Raw genomic sequence first — 24,037 nt, forward strand, 5'->3', positions numbered from 1 at the left:
CTAGCACTTTAGATACATTTAAAACACACGATACACCCTATTTTAATTGTAAATACACTCCAAGTATTGAAGTTCACCATTTATTTTTGCCCCCAGATATATAGCATTTTTTAAAAGCTAGTGATGTGTTCTGTTTTGTTTGCATGCACATTTTAAATATTGTCACAAAAAGGCAGGTTTTTTTTTTTGTTTTGTTTTTTTTCAGTGTGGCTGTTTTTTACAGTTTCTTAAAACAAATGCATGTTATGGTATGGGAAAAACATTCATTACTATTGAAGGGGTCTCAAATTAATATTACTTTTTCGGTATTTGTAACAATCTACATTGCACCCACACACGTTTTTTGCAGAGTTTTTATTTTTAGGTTTTTAATGTAAATGTTCAAAGTATTTCAAATAGAAATGCTATTACGTTACAAAGTTAAATCACAGTGAATCACAATACTGCATAAATTTTTTAATGCAAAAAAGAGGTATTCATAGGGTTTTGGGGGATCTCATGACAAAAGAGAACCTGACCAGATTTGACTGACTTTACCTGCCTTGTGCTTTGCTTTGTGCTTCCTCAGTGTACTTTTTTTCTTTCAAATTTAATTCTTAAATTAACAGCTATATAAATAAATACAAGGTCCTTAATGTACTAATGTGAACATAGTGTACGTATATGTATGTGCGTTTCATATTTTCCCCTTTGAAATAATAAAAAAAAAATCACTTTTGGGTAACTGGGATTTCAGGCTTTTTTTGTACCCTTTTAAAAATTATTTAAGTGCAGCAAATGACTTTAAAAACAGAAACTACATTACCCCTGTAATATAATAATAACCTGTCCATACCTTACCTACTGCAACTATAATATGGTGTTCATTAAAATCTTAATACAGTTTTCTTAAACTACTGGAATGCTTTTTTTATGAGGATGTGACCTTAATGGGTTTTTCAGGATTTGTGGTTTGCAGTGTTATTTTGATTAGTTCTATATTTAAGGAGCTGCTCTCAATGGCATGGATCAGTGCCAGTGTCAACAACATCTTGAGCTACCTATTTATCATAGTTTCTTTCAGAGTTTGTGGTTGAGCTAAAATACTAGACGAAAAACAAGCCGATGGGCACGAAAGTGGGAGCAATGCTAAAACTAGCGAGAGCCAATGTGTCAATTTGAATTTTCCTATCTATATGTTAAATGTTATAAATAAGGGAGTGATCAATGAATCAAGGATAAGTTCACTTCTGTGTAAAGTAATGCCCTGGTCTTTTGTTACGAATTCAAGTAACTTTATTAATTTTAGCTTGTAAAAATCATATTTGAACATGGTTGCAAATACTGTACTAGCCATCAGGAAATAAATAAGATGGATTTGTAAGCAGTGCTAATGCTGAGATGTCCATTTGTTGATTTCCTTTTGGTTAATCAACGTTCAATGTAAGATTTCAGTACAAAATGTCTTAATCAGTGTTATTTTAGTATTATTAATATACTATAAAAGTATTTATTAATATTTTGAATTCCCCTTTACTTTTATATAGTTTTAGAAATTTCAGATAATAATAAATCAGTAAATAAATAAAAATAATAAATCCTGTCCTTTGTATCTATATTTTACATTTATTTTAACAGATCATTTCTGACCAATAGGTAATACTGTACACAAGTTGATATACAGTACCGTTTGTGAATAATTCTGGATGCCTATTGTGTATTAACTCTTAATTTCTTAACATAAACCTTTGTTAAACAGTGTCGATACACATTTCTCATCTAAAGTTTATAACTATAATGAACTACTAATAGGATTTGATACAAAAACTAAACGCAGTCTAGCATGAGTCTGTCTGTCTGTTGTTTTAGAGTCTCAGATACACTTCTTATGCTACATTCCACAGCCTCGTTCTAGTGTAGAGCGCTGCCTGTGTGTTTGTTCAGGCTGGCTGCCAAACCCTGGCTCCGGACCCCTTCTCTCCCTCCCCTCTTCTCCTATGTCATCCCCGCTGGGACACTCCAGTTAAACTGTAAACCACTGCCGGCTCACCAGCCCAGCAGTATCGCTGATAATCCTCTGCAGGAATTATTTCCGGGTCGTAAAGCCACCTTTTTCTATCTGGAGTTCCTTGTTTATGCCCAGCCTCTACATTCTTGTTTTCCCCCGTGAGCTGCTCCTCTTTGAGGAAGAAACCATTTCCACCTTATATTTATCTCTTTTTATATGCAGAAGACGTGGTGTTACCTTTCATTTGTTTTCAGGTTTCTTCTCTTCATTTTTTGAATAAAATAGCATGTGTTAAAGGAAATGGGTGTGAATTTATTTAATTTTTTTCTCCCCTCTCGTTGCTGTTTTATTGCTCTGCAAACAACAGGGGCAGTGTGTGAGAGTGGCCGTATGATTCCTCCTGATATCTCATATGTTTCGCTCTACTGCTTTGACAGAATTGCTGTGGCAGAATTGTTGGTGACCAATTTTTTTTTTTCAAATTTGCCATGTTATGACTTAAGCTTTTTAAATCACCTAATTTGATTTGATCATCTAATTTGATTCAAGACAGAATGCCATGCTTATTGAATTGACCGTTTCTAGATGCATAAATGAGGTTTTTACTATTGTGGTTACTATTTAAACATTGTATTAGTAGTAGTTGTAGTAGTATTTAAATTACAATATTTATTTATTTAATTATTTTTAATAAGCTCCTAAACATTTTATTTACTTTAATATTTTTAAAAAATAAAATATTTAATAAATTTTAATAAAAATCTAAACTATTTACTTTATTTATTATTATTATGGTCTCAACAGTATTAATGTTCTTCCTTTGTTTTTTCATCCCGTAGACCCTGTCACTGACAGCCCACAGCTCTCTCCCTTCAACACCAAGGGTCCTCTGTGTCTGTCGCCCTCTTTCCAGATGTCCACTCTCAGTCTTCCTGGCCAGGCACCTTCACCCCTGCAGAGCCCCATCTTGAATGAGGTGGGCACTGCCAGACTAGAGGAAGACGAAGAGGGCAGGAGGAAGGTACACACTGATTGCATGCCAGCCTGCCCAGGCCTGAATAAGAGTTCACTGTTTGAAAAATCTAAAAGTTTACTGTTGAAGCCCAGCTCAGGGCATCCTTGGATTTGAATAATAAGTTTAACGAAATGAGAGCGAACCATTTGGCTTGCGTGGTCTTTGATGGGACTTGCTAGATTGTAGGTTATGACAATGACCCTGTGATTTTAGGGTTGATTAAGAAGCTTTTTTAACTTTTTGCTAACCTTGGTGTGCAGTGCACAGCTAACACAAAAGAACCCCCTGCCCCACCCCTCGACTTTTATAGATTTATCAGACATAGACACTTAAATATGCAATAGTATCTTGAAATATTACATGAAATATTCCCAAGTTAATTGAAGTTAGGTTAAAACGAGTTCTAGGTTCTACCTTACATTCTATGTTCTATGTTAAACTTGTAAGTTTAATGTTAAATTTTAGGTTCTGTGTTTGAGGTAAATTTTTACATTAGTTTCAATGTTAACTTATGGGTTTTAAGTTCTACTTTAATTTCTAGGTTCTAAGTTCTGTGAATTCAAGGATCTAGATTAACCTACTAAGTTCAAAAATATGCTATTTTAGTTAAATTTTAGGTTTTGTGATTGAAGTTGTTACAGTGTGTTCTTGGCTAACGTCTACATGAATTTGTATATTAGCCTCTGTGTTTGAAGGTTTACATTAATTTCAAAGATAAATTCTGTGCTCTACTTTAACTTCTAATTTCTGAACTGTCCTAATATTTAACTAAACGTAAATTCTAGGTTGTCTTTTCAAGGTTAACTTCAACATTTGTTTTTGTTAATTGCTGGCTTTTGCGTTCTACATTATATTGTAGGTTTTAAGTGCTATAACTGAATTTCATAGATAAATTCTTGGTTCTAGGTCTACATATAACTTAAGTTCTTTTTTTTTTTTTTTCAAATTCAACTGTATGAGTTGACGTTTAAATTCTGTGTTAGTTTATCAACTTCTCCATTAACTTTTTAAGTTCTACATTCCATATTCATTTCATAGAACATAAATTAAATAGTGTTTAGAGGCTTTAATACAGCTTATCTAAGAGTGGTTTTAAGTATGCTTTTATTTCCAGAGATATCCCACCGACAAAGCCTACTTCATTGCTAAAGAGATTCTGACAACAGAGCGGACTTACCTGAAGGATCTGGAGGTCATCACAGTGGTGAGCAGAGCTGTCTGTGCACATTACTCACTCTTGAGCGTAACAAGTTTATTGTGTGAGGCTTGTCTGTACAATGTATCCTGTATGTTGTGTCAATTAGCTGTGTGTATGTTTCTTTTGATGTGTTTAATTTAGATGATCTTTTGCCTTTGAACTGTCTAATCACATTGATGTTTGTGTGTCCTCAGTGGTTCCGCAGTGCAGTGATTAAAGAAAACGCAATGCCTGAGGGTCTCATGACCCTCCTGTTCTCCAACATCGACCCCATCTATGAGTTCCACAGAGGCTTTCTTAAAGAGATTGACCAAAGGCTGGCTCTCTGGTACCAGTTCTTATTTATCAAATTGCAACTTGTTGGCATATGACAATGTTATGTTTACCATATAAAGCCTACTGCATTATATTTGATAAACAAAATTCTAAGGCCTCTAAACCATGAAAAACCTGTTGTATACAATCTATTACCAGCCTTCTATTGTATAATTGATACGTTTTAGCAAGAAAAATTTGGCCTCACTTTATTTTAAGGTCCAATTCTCGCTATTAACAAACCATTAACTGATTTTTGCCTCAAAGGATTCATTACGAGAATCCTATTTTGTCTCAGTCATTGATCATTTTCACATGTTCACAGGGAGGGGCGCTCTAACGCTCATGTAAAAGGAGATTACCAACGAATTGGAGATGTTATGCTGCGCAACATGTGTGCTCTGAAGGTGAGGTTATAGCTTAGTTCTTCAAGCAAGAATAACTTTTAATTTGATATTTGGTGCAAGTATTCCGATCATCCATAATTTATGTGATGGAGTTGTTGCCTTCATAATCTCAGGAGTTCACAGGCTATCTGCAGAAGCACGATGAGGTGTTAACAGAGCTTGAGAAAGCCACGAAGCGTGTGAAGAAGTTGGAGACTGTGTATAAGGAGTTTGAGCTGCAGAAGGTGTGCTACCTGCCCCTCAACACCTTCCTGCTGAAGCCCATCCAGAGACTCATGCACTACAAACTCATCCTGGAGCGTCTGTGTAAGCATTACGCCCCCCAGCACAGAGACTACGATGACTGCAAAGGTGTGTCTGCTACCAGCTAAATCTCAAATGTTTTTTCTTTTAGTAGAACAAACACTTTTCTTTAAGATCTAAGCATGATAATGAACTTACACATTCCATTTTTGCAGAGGCTCTGAAAGAAGTTGCTGAGATTGCTACTCAGCTGCAGAGCAGTCTGATTCGACTGGAGAACTTTCAGAAGCTGACAGAACTTCAGAGGGATCTGATTGGCATTGAGAACCTTACGGCTTCAGGAAGAGTGAGTTGTTACCTTGTACATTTTTATTTTTATTTTGGTTCATCAAAGCAGCGGTTTTCAATTCAAGCGAGGACTGGAGTTGAAAACCGCTGCATCAAAGTGGGTGGATGAACTGGTATCCGGAATATCTCCTTCCAGGAGGGAAGCCGGTTACAAAGTTATGAGCCAGTTATACTGTGGTCGTGGTATTTTACTAAGTAGTATAAAATGTAGCTATGCATTGCTAGATTTACATTTTTTAAGTGGCAGAAATCTATAAGATAAAAGATAAATCTGTGAGCTAGAAGATCACAGAACTAGGAATAGACAAATTATCGAGAGAGGTATTTAAAAGAGGGTTATAATACCCTAAATAACAGCAATGTTCTTCACTGGAAAAGTAATTTAACCTCGATACAAACACTCATTGTCATGGCAGTCTTTTTGCAGTCTATTTGTGGTACACCGCTGGCAGGATGATAGTAATGTAGTGATTAGAGCTTGGAAGCAGTACAATAGATGTCATTGATTCAGTCTTACATATGAGCATCTTACAAAATGAAGAGTTCCAGAGAAACAAGGATAATGGAATTGCAGTTTGCTGCTTTATAATTAATTAAAGTCATTAAGTGGGACAAACATGTCAAAGTACAATTGATAGTCTGCTACCCATTTCATTTTTTTTCTCCTGCTCCTTCTCCAGGAATTTATCAGGGAAGGTTGTCTCTACAAGCTCACCAAGAAGGGTCTGCAGCAGAGGATGTTTTTTCTTGTAAGACTGAACTTTTATTCTGTTTCGGCAGTTTTGATTTGAACTTGTCTGTGTTGACCAAAACCTTTTCCATCTAAGTTTTCAGACATGCTGCTGTACACAAGCAAAGGGGTGACTGCAACCAATCAGTTCAAAGTTCACGGACAGCTTCCTCTGCATGGGATGATTGTGAGTATTCCCAGGAATTATTTTTGAAATGGAATACTAACACACTGCGTACTGAATGAAGTACATAAGTGTACTGCTGTGGTATGCGAAACAGTAAGCGTTATGTAGTGATACACATTTAAAACGGCAATATGCTGTTTCTGATTTGTAAAACTTTGAAAAAAGTCAAAAATGCTACTCCAAAAAATAAACCGGTTTGGACAAAACCAGAACAGATGCGATAGGGAGCCCTCTGTTGCTTTACATCTATCACATATTGGAACTTTGGAATAATACAATCTATGCACTACCTTATACTGGATCAGCCTATGTCTAGCATTTATTGAACAAATATTGGATCCTACGAAGACATTCATTCCATGTTTCATCAGACAGGTCTATACCAAAATCCTTGGCCCAAGCTTCTTTTAAGTGGCTTGTGTATACAGGCAACAGAAAAGCATTAACAAATCATGAAATCAAATGTCTAGGGGTTGGATTTGACTTCACAATTTATGTTCAATTCAGCAAATGACTTTCAGTTAGGGCTGGAAGTCAATGCCAAAAGGAATTGATTCTTTGATTCGGTGGTTCTGAGAATCAAAAGTCAGCTCCAAATATAAATCAACTCCTGTGGTCTTATGGGATAGTAAAGTATCAGACATATTCGAGAGCAGTTTGTATCCACTACGTCAATTCTGACTGATTAATCACTGACTAGAATCTTTTGATTCCATTCAGGAAAAAGACTCACTGATTTGTTCACTGATTCTTTCTTTGTTTCATTATAACACCAGTAGATGGTGACCATTTTTTTTGTTTTGTTTTTGTTTTAGTATTTTTAACATTTTGAGTTTTTAAATCATTCACTCATCACATTTGTTCAGAAGTTGTTCCCGACATAATATACATATTTTAAAAAGCTAAATGCTCATAATTGCTTAACTGATGAAAGTGAGAACTTTTTTTTAAAACCTTTTTTACTCTGCAAAAGAATACACTTCAACTTAGTTTTACTATTTTGAAACTTTGAATCAATGGCTCATCTCTCATGTCAACCAACTTGCCTTAAAAGGGCTTTTAATAAATGACTCTGTCCAAACAGTCTGAACGTGCTATGCTGAGAAGATTTGTCCATCTTTAAACATGAGAATAGGACTTTCTCAGTAGCATGCTGTTTTTAAGTGAAGTTAGAATTAATGTGGCTTCCTGGGGAACTCTCAGATGAAAGTACACAGGCAGGCGGTGATAAATGATGTTTACACTGGCATTTTCCTCTAAACGTCTGCACTGTCTCTCAGCTTTGTTTTCGTAAAGCAGTGATCTTTCAGGCCTTATTTGTAGCATCTGCCGTTAGCTAAAATTTGAATGTACACACTGTCCTGGCCCACAATTCATACAAGATGCATGTTCAAAGATACACTTACAAGAGCTGTTTACAACCGTTAAGGACTGGCGTGCCGAGAAGGAGAGGAGTATTTTGGGTTGTTTTCAACCTAAAACAGGCAGACAGTGCTGAGAAATCAGTTTTGCAATCACAGAAATTGAATTTTAAAATGTATAAAAAAAGAAAAGCTATTTTCAATTGTAATGATATTTCACAATGTAAGTGTATTTACTGTGTTTGAGATCAAATAAATGCAGGCTTGGTGAACATAAGAGGTTTCATTCAAAACCATTTAAAAAAAAATCCCAAACCCTGAATTTTTGAGCGATAGTCTATATTACCAAATGAGAAATGCATTAACAGTACATACTGTTCCAATGTACTTGTCTGTGCTTCGCTCCTGCCTGCAGCTCATTGTGCTGGACGCTCCGGTGAGTATGAGGCAAATCCCAAAATCCTCCACTCCCAAACAACACCCCGAAAGTCTGCTTACAACCTTTGCATTTCCCTCTCAGCTCCTTCTGCTGTCCCACCCCAGCATCAGTAGAAATGAGGATTGCTAGTAGTCAGGGTGTTAACAAGTAGATTGACACTTTGGGATGGGATCAGTCACACTATCCCAAAGTTTAACAAGAGTCTTATTTAAGTTTAACTGGTTAACTGGCAGGCCTCTGTTTAAATGTTTTGCAGGTGGAGGAGAGTGAGAATGAGTGGTCTGTTCCTCACTGTTTCACCATATATTCTGCTCAGAGGACCATTGTGGTGGCAGCTAGGTGAGTGCATATTAAAGGAAGTGCTTTCACACTGCGTTTAAATAGGACTGGGAATCATGATGAATTTTTGGTTTCATTTGGTTGAGAAATGTGGGTTTTGATGACAGAATTAACATTTTTGGGTGAACTATTCCTGTAATTTTTGTCTTTGCTGTCCATCATCTTTCAGTAAGAGACTCTTTCTCCTCCACAGCTCCAAAGTAGAGATGAACAAATGGATTGAAGATCTAAACATGGCTATTGACATGTCAAAGAAATGTCAGGAGAAATCAGATCTTCTGTTGGACCCAAACCTGTGTGATCGCTCCAACAGTAAGTACCTCAAGCCTGCTTACAATGTATTCATCCACTGTGCAGGAAGTGATGTGTTTTTGTTCCTTAGCCTCCTTATCACTGATCTTGAAGTAGATGTAAACCCCATCCCTTCCAATTGCCCCTCCTCTCTCTCCCCTCGCCTTCTTTCTTCCTCTCCCTCTGCACAATCGTAAGGATCATCAGATGAAGTGTCTCTGGAGCAGGAGTCAGAGGATGACATGAACTCTTCCCGCTGCTCTCTGGACAAGCAGAGCCACAACAGGGCCAACACCACCATGCATGTGTGCTGGCACCGCAACACCAGCGTCTCTATGTCTGACCACAGCCTAGCCGTGGAGGTAGCATTTACACACTTGTGCGCACGCACACACACACACACACACAAAATCATATACAGTCTTCATGGAGCCTGATTGTGAAGGTCTTGACTACAGCTGCAGTGTACAAATGAAGGAATGTGACTATAGCATGTGTTTGGGTCAGTTTCCCAAAGAAATGTGTGGGTCATATTTCACCCCAGAATCAAATATTTTTGATTAAAAAAAAGACTATTTCTCTGTGATAAATTTAGTACTTACATTTTTTTTATGAATACCCTGAATTGTCAGTACTGTAATGAAAAAAATCTCATCCTTTGCAATTATATTTTTGTATTTATTTTTTTGCTAATTCAGTTCATCAAATATTCTACAATATATTTAGATGCTTTGTATTTAAATAATCATAAATAGTTTAAATAGTTCATTTATTTTAAGTTTATCAGGGTAGAATTTATATTATTATTATTATTATTATTTTCATGTCAGCTATAAACATTTTCACTCTGAATTGTCAGTACTGTAATGCAAAAGATCTTATGCTTTCCAAACCAACTTTATGAATTAATGTTTTGATAATTCAGTATAACAATTATACTACAATATATTTAAATACTTTGTTTAAAATACCATAAATAGATTATATAATTTTTTATTATTATCTTAGTTTACCATAATTAATAAATCGAATTCATTTTAAATAATGATTTAAATGTTTAAACAGTTTTTTTATTTTAGGGTGAAAATTGACTCATGCTTCATGATTCACTCAGTTTGAGCTTTACACACATGAGCATACACACACGAGCGCACACATCTCTGAGGCTGGCTGTTGAGGTCTGGACTACAACTGTAGCTTGTGAACGAGGGGCAAAGACTCTTGGATCTTTTTCTGTTGCCGTCGTCTTTTTCTTCACCCTCATATTTTCCAGCTACGCCACATCCAGTAGCTTCTCCACCCTCCCCCTTCCATGTTTTTTCCTCTTTATTTGTCCATCAGTAACTGCCTTTTGGAATGAAATTGAATAAATTAATGGATGAATTAATGAATTTTCATGGATTCTTCATTTCTTCTAACATTTTCTTATACAGATTTGAAGAATTTTCAATCTGTATTTTTTTTCCTGACTTAGGGATTGAAAGCTAACTTTCTAACACTCTTTGTGTCTTCTGTTGTTTTTCTCCTTGTTGTCCTTTTTGTCTTCATCACTTTCTCTGCACCACATTATCTGTCGTCCTTCCTGTTTACATCTTTTCCTGTGCCTGTGCTTTGTTTGCCTGCCTGCCTGCTCTCAGTATTCAGTTCTCCAGCCGTGTCTCCAGAGCTCCCCCCTCGGTACCTGCTCGGTCAGGGCCAGAGACCCAACACCATCACTCATGTGTGCTGGTACCGAAACCAGAACCTTTCTCTCAATGACTATCTGCGCATGAACCAGGTACCAATGAGGATTTGAAGACCTTCACAAAACATTAAACTAAAGTGATCCTGATTATCTAAATTCATCCTTGTTTTAATTTGACATTAAATCAAATATCTATCTATCTCTATCTCTCTCCTCTCTCTCGTTTATGTAGGGCTATATATTACAAAATGTAATTGATACATCTGACCTCATATCATAAAGAAAATAAATCAAAATTTAAAAAAAGAAATTTGTCCTTAATAACTTTAACTATTAGTTTTTTTTTTTTTTTTTTTTTAACCGAGTTAACCAACTTTTTTGTCATGTGGTGCAACCAAATTGTAGAAAAAAGAAAAAAAAAACATCCTCAGGACTGAGACAAAGTTTTTCAAAATAACAGATCATTTGACTGTTTTATGACAAAGTCAATGTTTTAAAATATCATGTGGTGTGTGACACCCTTAAATGAAATTATACTGTATTTATGAATTAATAATTCATGAGATGTTAATAAAATTAACACATCTCACATCTAAACACATCTAAAAATATTTTTTTTATTTTTAATATAGACGTGTACATGTGTACATTTGCATTACCAGCTCTCTCTGTCACTTATGACATCGAATTACCAACTCTTTTTGAAACTGGATGACTTTGGTTTTTCATTGCAAATTCATTGTGACCCACTTTTAGACATTTCTCACTGACTCGTACGAAATATGTGTAGAGAGTTCAGGCTCTGCCACTGAAATTGAGACTTTTCTATTATGGTTTCTTTTTTTTTTAACTGCTCATTTGGAAAAGTTGTACTCTCTTTTTCAGCTTATTCTTTCCGTGTTTTGTACAGCTGTAAAGTTCATTAAACTCTAATGCAGCACTAATGGTCTTTTGTGAATGAGGGGTTCTTGCTGTGTTGTAGCAGTTGAATTTTAAAACTTCCTGTTGCCCTCCATTACAGAACCAGCTGTCTGGTTACCTCCTAAGGAAGTTCAAGAACAGCAACGGCTGGCAGAAACTCTGGGTCGTCTTCACTAACTTCTGCCTGTTCTTCTATAAGACACACCAGGTAATAACAACTGTTTGATGTATTTGATGTTCATTCTGAAAGATTAAACTTGCTGTAGAAGGTCTAAAGGTCTGGATAATTTATAATGAATTCTTGTTTTTGTTCCAGGATGACTTCCCCTTGGCCAGTCTGCCGTTGCTAGGTTACACAGTCAGCACCCCAGGGGAATCGGATAGCATCCATAAGGAGTACGTCTTCAAGCTGCAGTTCAAATCCCATGTTTACTTCTTTAGGGCAGAGAGCGAGTATACATTTGAAAGGTATGGTTTTTAATATATCGTTTTAAAATATGGGCTTAACTTTTCAAAAATCTTTTTTGGTTATTTTGTTTCATATTAATTATGTAATCATAGGGCTGTCATAGCGTCATTTAAAATTGTATTAAATGTTTTAAAAAGAAGTCTCTTATGCTCACCAAGGCTGCATATATTTGTTGAATATACAGTAAAATTAGTGATAATGTAAAAAAAATAAAATAAATAATACTATTTAAAATGACTAATTTTAATATACTTAAAAATGTATTTATTCCAGTGATAGCAAAGCTACGTTTTCAGCAGCAATTACTCGCGTCTTCGGTGTCACATGATCTTTCAGAAATCATTCTAATATGCTGATTTGGTGCTCAAGACACACTTCGATGATTATAATCAATGTTGAAAACAGATGTGCTGATGCTTTTTGTGGAAACCATGATGCATTTTTTCAGGATTCTTTGAATAGAAAGTTAAAAAAAGAAGAAACCGATAGTATCGTGGGCAGCGCATCGACATATAGGGCTGTTGCACTTTGGGCATCCCGAGTTCGAATCCCTCTCTCTCCCACTTTATTTTGATAGGACAGTTGGTAGACAGGAAGTAAAGGCAAAAAATGCCAAAAATAAATCCAAAAAAAATAATATTTTATAACATTATAAACGCCTTTTAATCAATTCAATGCATCCTTTTTCTGAATGAAAGAAAATTAAAAATAAAAATAACTTACTGATGCCAAATGTTTGAATAGTTCTTTGTTATTATTATTCGCAAATAATTGCTTACATTTTACTAATAAAACAGACAAGTAAAATATTTGTATTACAGTTCAATATTTAAATTTTTGTTGCATTATTAATGCTAAATGAACAGCAGGAATAACAAAGGGAAGAAGTGACTATTTGGTATGCTTAAACATGCTGGGATGTGTCTGCAGATGGATGGAGGTGATGAAAAGTGCAGCGAGCTCAGCGGGACGCATGAGTCTGCTTGTACCCAAAGGCCCAGCAGAGATGAACGGGGGAAGCTGAGTGTGTCAGACTGATCTCCTGGAGCTGAGGGCTGGGCCCACGGTCTGCCAGGACCAAACACACCATCATCATTTTATCCTTTCTGATTTGCAGCTCTGAGAAGCATCATCATCATAACTTGATTCTTGACTCTGGACTGTTAGCACTCTGCTTGCTGGGAGTTTGAGCTGTTTATTGAAACCTCGGACTGAAGAAGTTGGTCGGAAAGTAAGCGCTCTGTAATTCTCTTCTCTAAATCTTTTCTTCTTGCTTTCTCGCTAATGAAACAAAAAGTGGGCGTCTTGCTTTTCTAGAACCACATTAGACTGAAAGAATTCGTTTAGAAACACATTAGACTGAATTAAGTTATGTTTGTGTTTATCTTGCTAAGGTTACACTTATTGCTGTATTCAGGTTTCAAGGTCTTTGCTAAGATGAATCTGTCATTAGGATTATATTTAATGACTCTTGTTACTCCACATTGTTCAGTAGAAATCTAGTCCCACAGGACTACAAAACTGCTTTGTATTATTTGTCCTGGGACAACATGACTGAATACTACTGAATGGAGTGTTGACAAACAGAGGGTTTGTATTAAGTCCAGCTGGTGCAGTAAGTGAGATGAAGGACTATCGCTGTAAAATGTGTCTCGCTGATTTAGAAACAATGTAACGTTGGTCAGGGAGCATGTTTACAGGGCATAGTTCAGAAACTGGAGATCTATGATCGAGCGCCTTCGCACTTGTAAAGGGCCGAGGGTGAGATGTTGGTACAGGAAGGGATCAGAGAGGAATAGAGATGTTATTTTGACAATGAGGCAGCTGAATTGTCTCGTACAGTATGTGCTGTCCTCTTCCAGCATAGGTTAAAGCATGTCTTGAAGGTCATTATTTAGCGACTGTTTCTATTTAGGGGATTTTTAAGTTCTGATCCATTGATTTTTGATCTCACAGCATTGACTTTCTTGATATCTGAAAACTAATCAGATATTTATTTTAAAGTGAAGACTGACCAAAAAATATTCACTAACTAAACTAAATGTAATGTTTTAAATGATGTATTGACAAATGTCACTAGTTTTGATTTTTGGGATCCTTTACAGATAAGCTCAAGTCTAAACTAACCCCTTATGGGTCATCCACAGTGTAATACTGCACTTTTCTTTCAGTTTCTACCCTCTACACACAGGGAAGAGGAAATGATTCTGGTGAAGTTAAAACAACAATGCAAGAGGTTCCTCTGTTGGCCACTAAATCCTAAAATTTAAACTGGGATCAACGGCCTTTATTATATTGTATATGTGATTTTTTTTTTTTTTTTTTTTTTTTTTTTTATAAAGCATATTAATAATTAATTTACAAGTTCTTTCCCTATGATCTATTGATAAACAAACATTTTTTTCCTTATCTTTTTTACTACCAATATTTTTTGCGAGGCATATCTCACAATATATGTGTTACGGTCTCGTTTTGTTGGAAGGCCAGTTGAGTTATTTGTCGTTTTAGTAGCATGATGAAGTTCCACAGTATGTGTGACAGTGTTATGTTTACTTACCGGCTTCACTTTATGAAGACAGATGTGTATGACATCTGATTTGGGAGATTTATTTTGCCTCTTTTTGGATTATTGGTTTTATTTATAAGGCTTCTGGCTTTGTCCGTTCAACATGCTGTACAGGGTCCAGCCAAAGACCTGAAGAAGTCTTGCATAAGCCTGAAAAGGCTGGCCAAAGTTAGTCGGCCACACATTAAGAAGTGTTGCTTTGTGTACTCCTAACAATATACTGTAAGCAGCTATCATCTCGACATGAGCTCAGCTAGTCTGATGTGTTTCAAATCCCTCTTCATTCACTAATGCACTGTGTGGGCTCATGGTCTCCACCATTTTTTGTACATTTTATGCAAGGACTGGAATCATTTTCTTCCTCGTTTTCTGTATCTGGCAATAAGAGGGTTAGATGAACGGTTGATTTCCATCCCAGATTGCTAAGCACGAGAAAAGGGAGTTCACTCAAAGACCTCAGTTTCCTGTCTCATTCAGAGAGTCACTAAACTGAGTTTTGATGAAATCGCTTCTCTCCAGCTTTTACTATTTATTTTGTGTAGCATGTTGCTGAGGCGTTGCTCCTGTACACACCGCATGTAGTAAGTTTCATGTTATGACATTGAAGGGATATCAAATAAAACTGAACTGTGTAAACATTTAATTCTCTTCTTTTTGTCCCATTTATAGGGTTCACATAAAAATAAAAATTGTTACCAGTAATCCACACTATGAGTTTGTTCATCTTTAAAACACAAATGAAGATATTTTAATGAAAAAAGAGATTTCTGTCTCTCCACTGAAAGATCGTTACACCAAAACTTTAACACTTAAAGTTCATAAAAGTATTGTAATAGTAATCTATATGAATTGAGCGGTTTAATTCAAGTCCTATTTCTATGAACAAAAATCGTTTGTTAATTGAAATAAGGCTAAAATATTTGAAAAAAATTAAAACTTATTTGTTTATTGATAAAGGCAAAATTTACAAAAAGTACTTAAATTACAACAACAAAAAAATTGCTAAAATTTAATTATCTATAAATGTATTTTTCTATAAAAGAAACTAATAAAAACAAAATGACAGAACAAAAATAAATAAAAATTTAAAACTGAAAATATAAATAAAATCTAATTCTGAATAATTCATAAATTATACAAAAATAACCCTGCGTTGTGTTTTATCATATAAACTAATATATAAGATTTAATTTAGGCTTTTATTCACATAAGCATTGATCAACTTGCATACATGGAGCACGTCAAATATAGTAAACAAGCTCAAGTGTATGCGCGTTGATCAATATTTATATGTGAATAAAAGCCTAAGTTAAAGGTGCTGTATGTAGGATTTTGACTCTACTAAAGTATAAAAATACCATATGTTTGCAGATATTTAAGAAACATGCTAAAAACAATGCTACAGTCAGTTATTCTCCTTTGAAAATGTGCATTCCGGGGCCAGAATGTCTGTTATGGTTTGTCAATCCTACATACAGCACCTTTAAATTGTTTATATTATCAAACAACTAAAAAAGAAAAAGATTACTTTTGCAACTTTTTGGAGCTTAAGTTTTGGTTCCATGGATTTTTAAAAAAGGTAAATGATGACAGAACTTTCATTTTTGGCTGAACTATCCATTTAGGCCTTTTCCTATATTTTCACCCTGTAATTTATGTCCTAAATGCAAACGTAAGAAATAAACACTTTTTACACTAGTTTATTTACATTTCAATGTGCTTAATGCAATTTAATGGAATACACACAAACCTGGTTCGTCATTTCATATTTTACATTTCATTTAGACATTTCAAAATTCTATAAAGTAAACTGTAAAAACATCTCATAATACAAGCTAGAATGGAATGACTGGTGGTGTTCAGCTGAAGGAACAGGTGGGCACAGAGGACCGGCTCATGAAGAGATCAGGATAGTCTTTCCATCGGATGGAGCTGACCAGCAGTCAGTCGGACCTCATCGTTTTGAAGGCATGCTGTTTCCGTTGAGTGTAAACCTGCAGGGTTGAGACAAAGGAGGTCTCAGAGTTCACTCCTGCAGAAGATTCCGTACCGCATGCAAGTGCCACAGCGCAGCACAATATCTTATAGCATTGAATCAGCATGACCTGAAAAACTGGCATAATCAGAAAATGTCAAAATGCAATTAGATACTGTGTGTACGGACACATAGGCAAGACTATATTAAATGTTTACCTGCACACTCTCTCCATAATGTTATTGAGTAAACAGTCAGAGATTCCAGGGCTGGACTCCTCTGCGAGGCTGAATGCGTTTTCCAGCTCCTCCAGGGCACATACACCGCTGTTGCTAACACGCCGCTTCTCCTTCAGCTGCATACAGAACATAATGCACGTGTTCTGACTTGACGTTAAAGCAGGAGGTCCAGGCTCACTTACATAAATGTACGTTTTTGAATTCTTTACCTCTCTGAAGATGGGTGTGATGAACGTTTTTAGAGATGGTGACTTTGGCTGCCTCTTCATAACGTCTGATGTCTGTTAAACAAAAAAAAATAATTTCAGCAGTATTTACTTTTTTTTTTTTTTTTTTTTTTAATTGCACCCCATATATATAATGATAGTTAACCTGTGTGTGTGTGTATAACATTTTTTAATAGGGTTAAGTTGTTGTTTTTGTTTTGTTTTTTGCAAGTTTGCATTTTGATGACATTTGAGATGTATTTGTTATACTATAGGTGAATTCCAAATGACTTGCCAAAGTCAAGTCAGAAAATAAATAGAAAATTAGTATTACTTGTCATCAGTGCTGCCTTTGATACCATTAACATTCTCTTTGGTAGGCTCAAAAATTATGATGGCATTACTGGTATTGAATTGCCATTTTTCAAATCATACTTACCTGACAGTTATCAATTTGTAACAGTAAACAAAGAGATGTCATATCGATCACAAGTTTGGTATGGAGTACCACAAGGCTCAGTACTAGGGCTAAATATTTTGACTGACTATAGAGTTCAAAAGTCAGGGTTACGAAAGTAAAAATCCCATCCATTTTCTCCATAGGGGAACTGATTTTGAACAATAACTTCAACTAAATAAATTTATATTTAACATCTTTACTTATTTTTTTAATATATATATATCTGCATTGTTTTAATTAAATTGTCATTTGTGATTTTAGAGTTCTTTCCCTCATTAAAGCGGTTCAGTACACAGTCTTGTACCTTTCTAATATTGTCTGTGCTTCAAATGAAAGTTTATAATATTGTGATTTGTTTTTCTTGTAGCTGGCTGGTTTGGTTCATAGCTTGTAAGTCTCAAAAAAAAAAATATTTATCACTATTGGGAAAACACTTCTTGAACCAAGACAGCTGAAAAGTGGACAGGCACTGTTGCGACTTATAAAACCAGTATTCAGCTGGTCATGTGATCACAATATGGCTCCCTATATACACAAGACTGTACATGATTTTAAACAAAATAATATTTAAAATGCAGTCTATTACACTTACTCTCTTTGCATAAAATGTTTACTTTGCATTTTTAAGAAGGCTCTGAAATATGTAATGCAGTATATAGATCAGATTAAACATTGCCAGATCTGTCCCATTTCACATGTAGTATCAAAGGGAGCTCTGATGCAACTAATTTAATTCACTTATCGCAACTAAGATTCCTGTGTAGACACATGCTGCCTCTGTGGCACTACAAAGTCTGTTTAAGCACCCTTTATGCCCTCTATATAGTACAGATTTTGTGCTGCTTTTGTGTTGGCTTTGCTGACTTTAGAACATATTTACCTTATTGTCTAAATGATTGAAACCTCTCTGTAACTTGTTCATGGAAGTGGGCCGCACAGTGGGGAAAGTCCACATGGGACACTGGTCCCTGTCATCCCCCTCCCCATCCCTGAGTGAAAACACACAGAGTAAACATACTGTACGCAAACTTCACATGTTTGCTGATCGCGCATTTAGGAATGTAAAGCACACGCATACATGTCAGAGTCATCAGAGCTTGATTCGTCCCCGTGGCCCTCTGACTTCCAGCGGCGGTATCGATCAATGAGCTCTGCCAGGTATGAGGTTTTCTTGTTGTAGCGGGTGATGAACTTGTGTTTCAGAAGCTCTTTGGCTGTTGGTCTCTGTTGGATACAAACAGCATATCATAAAAATTAAAAGCAGTTTGCCTCATGTTTTAAAGTTTAATTAGCCTGTTTATACTAAAAGCTAATGGCATCACTGGTGGAGTTTTACAAGTATTACAGTTCTATTCCCTACAGCAAGTCGATAATTATTGTTTTATGATATTTTATATGGCATTAACTGATAAAAATGACAGATATTAAAATTCTATACCATTTGGCCTAAATAAATAATAATAAAAAATGTAGCATTACAGCATTATGTATTTAAAAAATTAAAATTGCATTTAATAGTGCTATTAAAATATTTGTATTTTTTTAAAATTAGCTTTAAGCATCAGATAATGGCAAAGATGATTTAAATGTAAAAATAGGAGAAATTAACATGCACAAATATCTAACAGAAACAATTACTCAATTGTTAAATTTTTTTAAAATCTATATTTAAATTAATATTAAATTAATAAAATATAAACTAATATATATATATATATATATATATATATATATTTTAAATAAAGGTACTAAAAAAGAAGTACTAACAAATCGTGGATCTTTATTGAGACAAGCCTCAACAAAGTCTTTAAAGGCTTTGCTGTAGGACCCTTCCAGCGTGGGTGGGTTATTTTTAGGGATGAGGAACAAGACTCTCATGGGGTGAAGTTCTGAGTTGGGTGGCTCTCCTTTAGCCAGCTCGATGGCTGTGATACCCAATGACCAGATGTCAGCCTAAGACACAGGGAAGAAAAAAGTGCAAAAAACTGGGGGTCAGTACTTGTGCCATCTGTCTGTCTCTGAATATTTAATTGAGCTTATTTTCATCACGCAACAGCAGCGGTCTTGACTAGTTAACAGATGTTCACGTGGAGAACTTGAACTTGATACCTGTTAGCTAAATGACAAGTACTTGTACCTTAAAGTCATATGCAGACTGTTTGATGACCTCTGGTGCCATCCAAAATGGAGTTCCTACAAATGTGTTTCTCTTAATTTGTGTGTCTGTTAACTGGCCAGCCACTCCAAAGTCTGCCAGCTTGACTTCTCCATGTTCAGAGAGTAACACATTGGCCGCTGTAGGAAAAAGCAGGGTTATTAATGTAGCGACACTTCACAAAACTAAAATTAACTAAACAGAGGTAAGTTTTGCATACTAACCTTTGATATCTCTATGAATCTTCCTCTCTGAGTGGAGGTAGTCCAGTCCTTTCAGTATTTCTCTGAGAACGGTGGCGATATATGCTTCTTCCAAAGGTCCCGGCCTTAGCTGTGCACAAACACATTGGAGGATGTTAAATATAGTGAAATTTCCTGTACCCTTGATATTTTCCAGAGTTTTTTTCCCTTTAGTAATTTTCCGATGTTATTCCTCACTTTAAAGAACCCACAAATATAATGAAAAGACCAACTCACCAGGTCCAGAGCCGATCCACCTCCCAAATATTCCATGATTATCCATAGCTTAGAGCCCTGAAAAACACAAGAAACCAAAATAAAATACATTAGGAAAATAAATTCTAATGTACTATTAGTATGATTTTTTTTGTACTATTAGTATTACAACTGATGAATTTTAGGATTATTTATATACTCATAGTATTTGTTCATTTTGAATGAGCTTTTATTTTTGTTTTCAGTTCTCAATTTATTTTAATTTTTATTAATTTTGTTTTGGGTGTTTGTCATTTTTATGATCAAAATTTAATAACACTTTACTTAAAAGTAGTTTTAATACATTAATTATGCCTTGCAATGCGTTGTATGATCTCATGATTAAATGTAACCAGTTATAATTCACTATAATACTTCTTATCTATTCATTTTTACACCTTTAGAAAGTATAATGCACTAAAACATGACAAATCTAAATATTATTTTAACATTACAATATATATTATGAATACCTTTTATATTATACCTTGTATATTTTATATATAATTTTCATTTTTATTTCCATTTTAGTAGTTTTAGTACTTCAATGTAAACAGATTCCATTTACAGTATTTCTACTTAGTTGCCAAGTTTTTCATTAAATATATATTTTTTTTAGTTATTAGTTTTATTTAGTTATAGTTTCAGTTAACCAGCAGCTATGGTTTGGGACACACTGGTCACGGTCTACTTTTTCTGTATGGAAAAAAAAACCCAGCTGAAAAAAATCTGGTCTACTTTTTCTATATGGAAAAAAATCCCAGCTTCTTGTGTTTCATGGAAGAAAGTCAGTGACCCTTTATAATAAAGTACCATGAACCAACAATGAACATTAATTCATTGTTATTCCTAAAACAGGAACTCATGTCAAATTTATATGACTGTTACAAATGTATTTGTATATGTAGAAATTAACATTTTTCCGTCTTAAAGTATTGCTTATTTTTAGTTAACGCTAACTTGTTCATAAACTAATCTAATGTCATTGTAAAGTATTACCAGGAAGTCGTGTTTTTTTGAAAGGATGAAAAATACAGAAATATCATGTAATCTATTAAGAGCTGTTCCTGAAAGAAAGAAATCTTCACAAACCGTTAGATAGGAGCCATAGTATTTGGTGACATAAGGGCTGTCACACTGGCTGAGGACCGTGATCTCCTGCTGGATGTCTTCAATCTCATCCTCTGCTTCCTCCAAGTCAATAATCTTAATGGCCACCACCTCTTTTGTGCATTTGTTTATGCCCTTGTATACTTCTCCAAAAGAGCCTTTACCAATTCGTTCCAATTTAGTGAAGTATTCCTCAGGATTCAAACGTGAATTCTAAAGAAAAACAAGAAAGATTGAAAAATTCTTACCAGATGAGATCCAACATTGTGTGTTTTCTTTACACACGTGATGAACTTTATATGTTGCCCTATTATTCAAGCAACAAATGCAGGAAGATCTACCCGATCATCACTCCACTGAAGGTCCGGAGAAGATGAGAATCTATAAAGAGAATTGTTAGGACTCCCATGTAGTTTTTTAAGCAATTTTTTCATTTTTCTGCTGTCTAACCACTAGGGAAACCCTTGAAGCATCTGCTTCCTTGTTCGGTACAGCATAAAGATGAATTGTACTGGCAATCCATATGGAAGTGGCACTGTTTTATCAAAACAACAAAAAAGCTCTTCTGACGACAAGACTCAAAGTTCAGGTGATAAAACCTCCTCTTGGTATCTGCTCGATATCTGATTTCCGCATTCATCACACTTTTATTGCACCTTTTTAAAGCACCGAGCAATCAAAACACAAACCTTTACTATTCTTGGCTCCATAAAATGAGATCAACAGGGTATTTTTAACAATTCTCAGAAAGCTAAGTTAATTATTCTGCCAGCTACACCTGTGTGATCGGTGGGTGTGCCACTCTTTCGTCAGAGATGCTCAACCCTCATCAAAACATGACACACTGCAATTATCATACTGACCTACAAAGCATGCGCATGGCCAACATAACATAAACAGATGCCAACCATTATCATCTGGTTCGATTCAAAATAACCGCACTGTCTCATATTTAATATAACGGTTTTACACTGGGATAAATTGTTTTCCTCTATTTTTCTCTATTATGGTGGTATATACATTATATATACATGCCTACATTTCACTGCTGGTTATACTCTGTATAATTGTGCATGTGACAAATAAATAAAAAATCTTGAATATAATACGATATAACAGTTGCAGTCAGGGATGCATAATATAAATAAGTGTTAACTGACCAATATTTCCATGTGCTTTGAGATTTTTGCAACCCTGTTACCAACATTTTGAAGATATTTTGCAAAGCTCTAGCAATAAATGTTCAAACATTCACATTTTTTTAATGTCCATTTAATTTTGACATTTCTTAAACAGGGCTGAAAGGCCAAGCTGGATGCATGCAGTTCATACTTCAATTTGTGCAGATACTGAGAAAACATCTATGCTCCCAACATGCTGTAGAGGGTCCAAATGATCTGATTTCCTGGAGCATTGTGAGATAGCAGGGTTGTTCAAAATGTGGGGAACAACTAAATAATAGCTGATTAGTTAGTGTTAAAAAAAATTACAATAGGCCAAAATTACCTTAAGCCTACTGTCTGTTTCAAAATCAGAGATTCTAGATTGGAGCTGTAGTTTGAATATTTTTCATAAATCATAGCGGCCATCATATCAGTTTTCAACCATGAAAAAAATTATAATAATAATTATCAGTTATGATATTGCCCAAAAATTCAATTTCAGTGCACCCCGATTTGTGATCTATGCTAAACACTATTTAAAAAAAAGGACTGTATTTTCTTAATTTATCTGGTATTTGAGGAACATCATGTAAGCATTGCCTACACTTTGGTTCACATTAGGTAAATGTCACACTTTACATAATAGCACAATGCATTTACATACACTTATTATTTGAGTATGTTTTACAAGAAAATACTGTAGCCTAATGTTTCACGTTTAACGTGTTACTTCGCCGTTTCTTTGTAATTGTACAATTTACAAGCAATTTCGAAGTAAAAAACTATGTAAATCCCACACATTTTTTTTCAGTGTAACTACGTGTACTCATTATAGACTATTATTTAGTGGAATTTATAATTACAAAAGCTTACTATAGTACAAAGACATGCAGCTAATGTTAAATTCAATCATCCAAAAAGAACAATAAGTAACTGTTATGTCTCAGTATGAAAGCCATGCCTGGAGATGATCTTCATCTCTCTTGATTACCTGGTTCCGAATGTTCTGAAGGTGTGCCATGTCCAGTTTAATCTACCTCCAATTCAGGGGTTCTTCGCAGATTTTTCCTCTTTCTCTCCTTGGACAGTCACCCACCAAAGGAACAGCTTGTTCCCAATCCACGCCTCTCTAAATCATTCCAGTGGATCAGGCTGACCAGCTCTATGGTTTAAAGGATTTTAATATGTAATCCTGTCCATACATCAGAGCAGACACTCAGTCTTTGGTATGGATATTTACGGTTTATGCTCTGAACAGGAGACTCCCTCGGTCTATGAAACCCCGCTACTCTGACTGAGAGAGGCATTGTGTTCAGCGCATGCGTGACAATCTCCTTCAAAACCCAAAGGCTGTTGGGAACCGTAGTTTTTCTCTCACTACGCTGGATATTGTAGTGTGTATTTTGGAGGTAATGCAACAAATAATATTTTTAGCCATTCGCAATTTAGGTATGTGAGTATAATTTTTATTTTATTTTTTACTTTAGCTTAAACATTTTCTGTTTATCATACAACAGATGGACAACCAAGTCGTTTTATTTAATAGGCTATGACAAACATGCTGGCATTGATATCTTGAAGACCTTATATGAGCAAATCATAGCTGTTTTCTTTGCCCTAAATCTACATATTCCCCTAAACCTCACTCTCACAAAACTTTAATGAAAACATGATTTGATTCCTTTAATTAATTGGAGAAACACTTGCATGATTTCAGGTTTTTCTACATTGT

The 24,037-nt window shown here is 35.2% G+C and overlaps 2 protein-coding genes across 7 annotated transcripts in view; one reads left to right on the forward strand and one right to left on the reverse strand.

Moving 5' to 3' along the window:
* Nucleotides 1–12,958, forward strand: part of LOC306845043 (FERM, ARHGEF and pleckstrin domain-containing protein 2-like) — a gene marked incomplete at its 3' end in the record, with an annotated part of 47,635 nt that extends 34,677 nt beyond the window's left edge. Inside the window, exons 14-28 of the mRNA XM_079377567.1 lie at nt 2,827–3,008; nt 4,117–4,206; nt 4,395–4,528; nt 4,841–4,922; nt 5,036–5,273; nt 5,381–5,511; nt 6,194–6,262; nt 6,341–6,430; nt 8,207–8,227; nt 8,487–8,569; nt 8,763–8,881; nt 9,059–9,222; nt 11,566–11,673; nt 11,782–11,933; nt 12,865–12,958. Of these exons, the coding sequence (XP_079233693.1) occupies nt 2,827–3,008; nt 4,117–4,206; nt 4,395–4,528; nt 4,841–4,922; nt 5,036–5,273; nt 5,381–5,511; nt 6,194–6,262; nt 6,341–6,430; nt 8,207–8,227; nt 8,487–8,569; nt 8,763–8,881; nt 9,059–9,222; nt 11,566–11,673; nt 11,782–11,933; nt 12,865–12,958 (1,757 nt within the window). The remainder of the gene's footprint in view (nt 1–2,826; nt 3,009–4,116; nt 4,207–4,394; nt 4,529–4,840; nt 4,923–5,035; nt 5,274–5,380; nt 5,512–6,193; nt 6,263–6,340; nt 6,431–8,206; nt 8,228–8,486; nt 8,570–8,762; nt 8,882–9,058; nt 9,223–11,565; nt 11,674–11,781; nt 11,934–12,864) is intronic.
* Nucleotides 12,959–16,184: 3,226 nt separating this feature from the next.
* LOC306845269 (serine/threonine-protein kinase 25-like) lies at nt 16,185–23,617 on the reverse strand. 6 transcript variants are annotated; one of them, XM_079377974.1, is made up of 11 exons: nt 23,297–23,617; nt 21,125–21,355; nt 20,015–20,071; nt 19,760–19,868; nt 19,518–19,675; nt 19,148–19,333; nt 18,459–18,604; nt 18,261–18,369; nt 16,924–16,995; nt 16,694–16,857; nt 16,185–16,613 (listed from the first exon to the last, which is right to left on the reverse strand). In XM_079377974.1, exons 1-11 carry the CDS (start codon nt 23,324–23,326, stop codon nt 16,583–16,585), a joined length of 1,293 nt encoding a protein of 430 aa, XP_079234100.1. In that variant the 5' UTR covers nt 23,327–23,617; the 3' UTR covers nt 16,185–16,582. The 6 variants fall into 6 exon arrangements, with proteins under 6 accessions (XP_079234100.1, XP_079234102.1, XP_079234101.1 ...); XM_079377976.1 differs by having other exon boundaries at nt 16,694–16,830; nt 23,297–23,602; XM_079377975.1 differs by having other exon boundaries at nt 16,185–16,494; nt 16,694–16,830; nt 23,297–23,601.
* Nucleotides 23,618–24,037: the final 420 nt, after the last annotated feature.

This window comes from Barbus barbus (assembly GCF_936440315.1).
Source record: "Barbus barbus genome assembly, chromosome: 25".
Taxonomy (NCBI): Eukaryota; Metazoa; Chordata; class Actinopteri; order Cypriniformes; family Cyprinidae; genus Barbus; species Barbus barbus.